At 39.4% G+C, this 2,321-nt stretch overlaps 1 protein-coding gene across 1 annotated transcript; it reads left to right on the top strand.

Annotated features, from left to right (window-relative positions):
* Positions 1 to 970: 970 nt before the first annotated feature.
* On the top strand, positions 971 to 2,321 carry LOC104432911 (MLP-like protein 423). Its single transcript, XM_010045499.3, has 2 exons — positions 971 to 1,223; positions 1,895 to 2,321. The coding sequence occupies exons 1-2, from the start codon at positions 1,037 to 1,039 to the stop codon at positions 2,164 to 2,166; spliced, it is 459 nt and encodes a 152-aa protein (XP_010043801.2). The 5' UTR covers positions 971 to 1,036; the 3' UTR covers positions 2,167 to 2,321.

Genomic DNA, 2,321 nt, shown 5'->3' with positions numbered 1-2,321 from the left:
GGAGAAAAACAACAATTTAGGAAAGGTTGATGAAAATCATTAGATTGATTGATCTACACTAAGGTTTCATTTGTTTCGCGAAAAATAAATGATTTAGAATACATTTTCCAAAAAATAGTCATTTGTATCACTTACAAAAATGAATGCATGAAAAATCTTTTTATCGTTCACGAAAACATTTAATCAAAAACTATTGTTGATAATTAAAACATATCCTATCAATTAATAATTGCAAGGACTTTAAGCGATCAATTTCAGAAAAAAAAATTTGTCTAAATCATTCATCTTTTGAAAAATTGGAGCCTAAAATAAATTTCAATCTTGCCATTAATGAGGTCCTAGTGAGGGCTACTTTGATCCATTTAAATTTTAGATTACTAAAATTATTTTAAAGGTAAAAATAGCGTGAGCCCTTCCGTAGACAATCCACGATAATGGAAACACTCCATTTAACTTTAGGTTGCAATGGAATTAACGTACAGTTTATCCACCTGCCTCCCTTTGTCTTAAATTAAAGGGGTTTAGCAGTGACTTCTCTACCTGTTTCCGCGGTCGGACATTTATTCCACCACCGCATAGGTACGATCAAGTCAACAGGTCCAGTAAGGAAAGGGTCATGAAATTTCCAGTGACTTTAATGTTTCTGCCATCCGCGGCACCGACACCATGCTTATCGGTGGAAGGAATGGCGATGTTTTGCTATGTTTACGAGGCATGGACAATGTGTCTCGGTTGATAATCTTGGTCCTGATCAGGCAAAAGAAAATGGAATATTTGCTTGGCCCCCCAGCTTTGAAAGTTGCTGTAAGAACACACTCACCTTGCATTTATACGATGGTTGTGAGCAGTGCAGGCTGGTGGTGCTGCAAATTTATGATGCTGATGTGATAGGCAGATGAATGGCAGTTGAGCTAAGTTAAAGCCCTCATACATAGATCAAAGCAGGAGGAGTAGTATATATAGGCATCTTGGCAAGTCCCTAAAACAGCGGCTTCGTGTATTCCCACATATTCCTCTCTCGTTAGAACGTTCAGAAATGGGTGGCCCTTTAACTCTTGATGCAGAGGTTGAGGTTAAGTCTCCTGCAGACAAGTTTTGGGTGAGCATGAGAGACTCCACCAAACTGTTCCCAAAGATCTTCCCGGACCAGTACAAGAATATTGAAGTCCTTGAGGGAGATGGGAAGGCTCCTGGCTCAGTTCGCCTCTTCACGTATGGTGAAGGTAATATGATGGTGATCATAGTGAAGTATCTTCGTTGCTTTTTTTCCCCTAAATTAATTAGATGGCAAAGTGCACTTACTGCGAAAATCTTTAGCAGTTGAACTTGATCCGACAAACATATCACCTTTTAAATGGGGGACTTGGCTCTTTAAATGTACCTTTAATCTAAAAAAACTTGAAACTGCAGATGCCATGAGCATGATGAGGTGAATTCTTCAATGAAGATGAAACTGATGAGTAGTAGCGATTATTCTCAGACATCTTGGATATGAGGTTGCAAAAGGAAGGCATGCAGTGCTTGTCTATAAAATAAGGAATTCTCCTTTATAGATTAGATTTGAACTTTTGTTGTCCATTGGTTTGTGCTGCTTCCTGTGATTTTGGACTGCAATTTTGTAAGAATGAAAAGTAAACAACAAGACGTTATATGACTCAGCTAGTGTGCTGACACTGAAAGAGGCTGAGTGAGAAAAACAGCTTGAGACTCCATTTCTTTATTTACCGGTGTTTTTGGCCAAATAACTTATTTTCCTGTAAGCTATCAAGATCTAAACAGAAAGATCATTTTGGCCTGAATTGCACTTAAAGCGGATCCTTGTCACAAACATCCTCTATGCTCGAGTTAGAAGTGTGGCTCTTATCGCTTCTCCAACAAATTTTCCATGCTCTAGGTTCTCCACTTGTTAAAGTATCAAAGGAGAAGATTGATGGTGTGGACGAAGCAGACAAGGTCGTGACCTACAGCGTTATAGACGGTGATCTCCTGAAGTACTACAAGAATTTCAATGGCAGCATCAAGGTAATTCCTAAAGGAGACGGAAGCTTGGTGAAATGGTCGTGTGGGTTTGAGAAGGCAAGCGATGAAATTCCTGATCCCCACGTAATCAAGGACTTCGCAATCCAGAATTTCAAAGAGCTTGATGAGTTCATCCTCAAGGCATAGATGCCGCCAATCGTCTATCCGGATTTGCACTAAATATCAATAAAATAATGCGGAGCTGGACTCCGCACTTCTATATGCATCTAGTATGAGAGTCCCCTGCTGTCTCTGTTTGTATTCACTTGAAGGGTTTTCTATTAAGCTCTCTTTACTGCCTC

This window comes from Eucalyptus grandis, chromosome 2 (assembly GCF_016545825.1).
Source record: "Eucalyptus grandis isolate ANBG69807.140 chromosome 2, ASM1654582v1, whole genome shotgun sequence".
Taxonomy (NCBI): domain Eukaryota; kingdom Viridiplantae; phylum Streptophyta; class Magnoliopsida; order Myrtales; family Myrtaceae; genus Eucalyptus; species Eucalyptus grandis.
The sequence above is the reverse complement of the archived record's forward strand: the minus strand, read 5'-3'. Positions and strand labels throughout refer to the sequence as shown.

Excerpts from the sequence above, each read along its gene's own strand:
- LOC104432911 (XM_010045499.3), top strand. The coding sequence starts at position 1,037 with ATGGGTGGCCCTTTAACTCTTGATGCAGAGGTTGAGGTTAAGTCTCCT. Across the intron at positions 1,224-1,894 it reads CCTCTTCACGTATGGTGAAG|GTTCTCCACTTGTTAAAGTA; the intron begins GTAATATGATGG and ends TCCATGCTCTAG.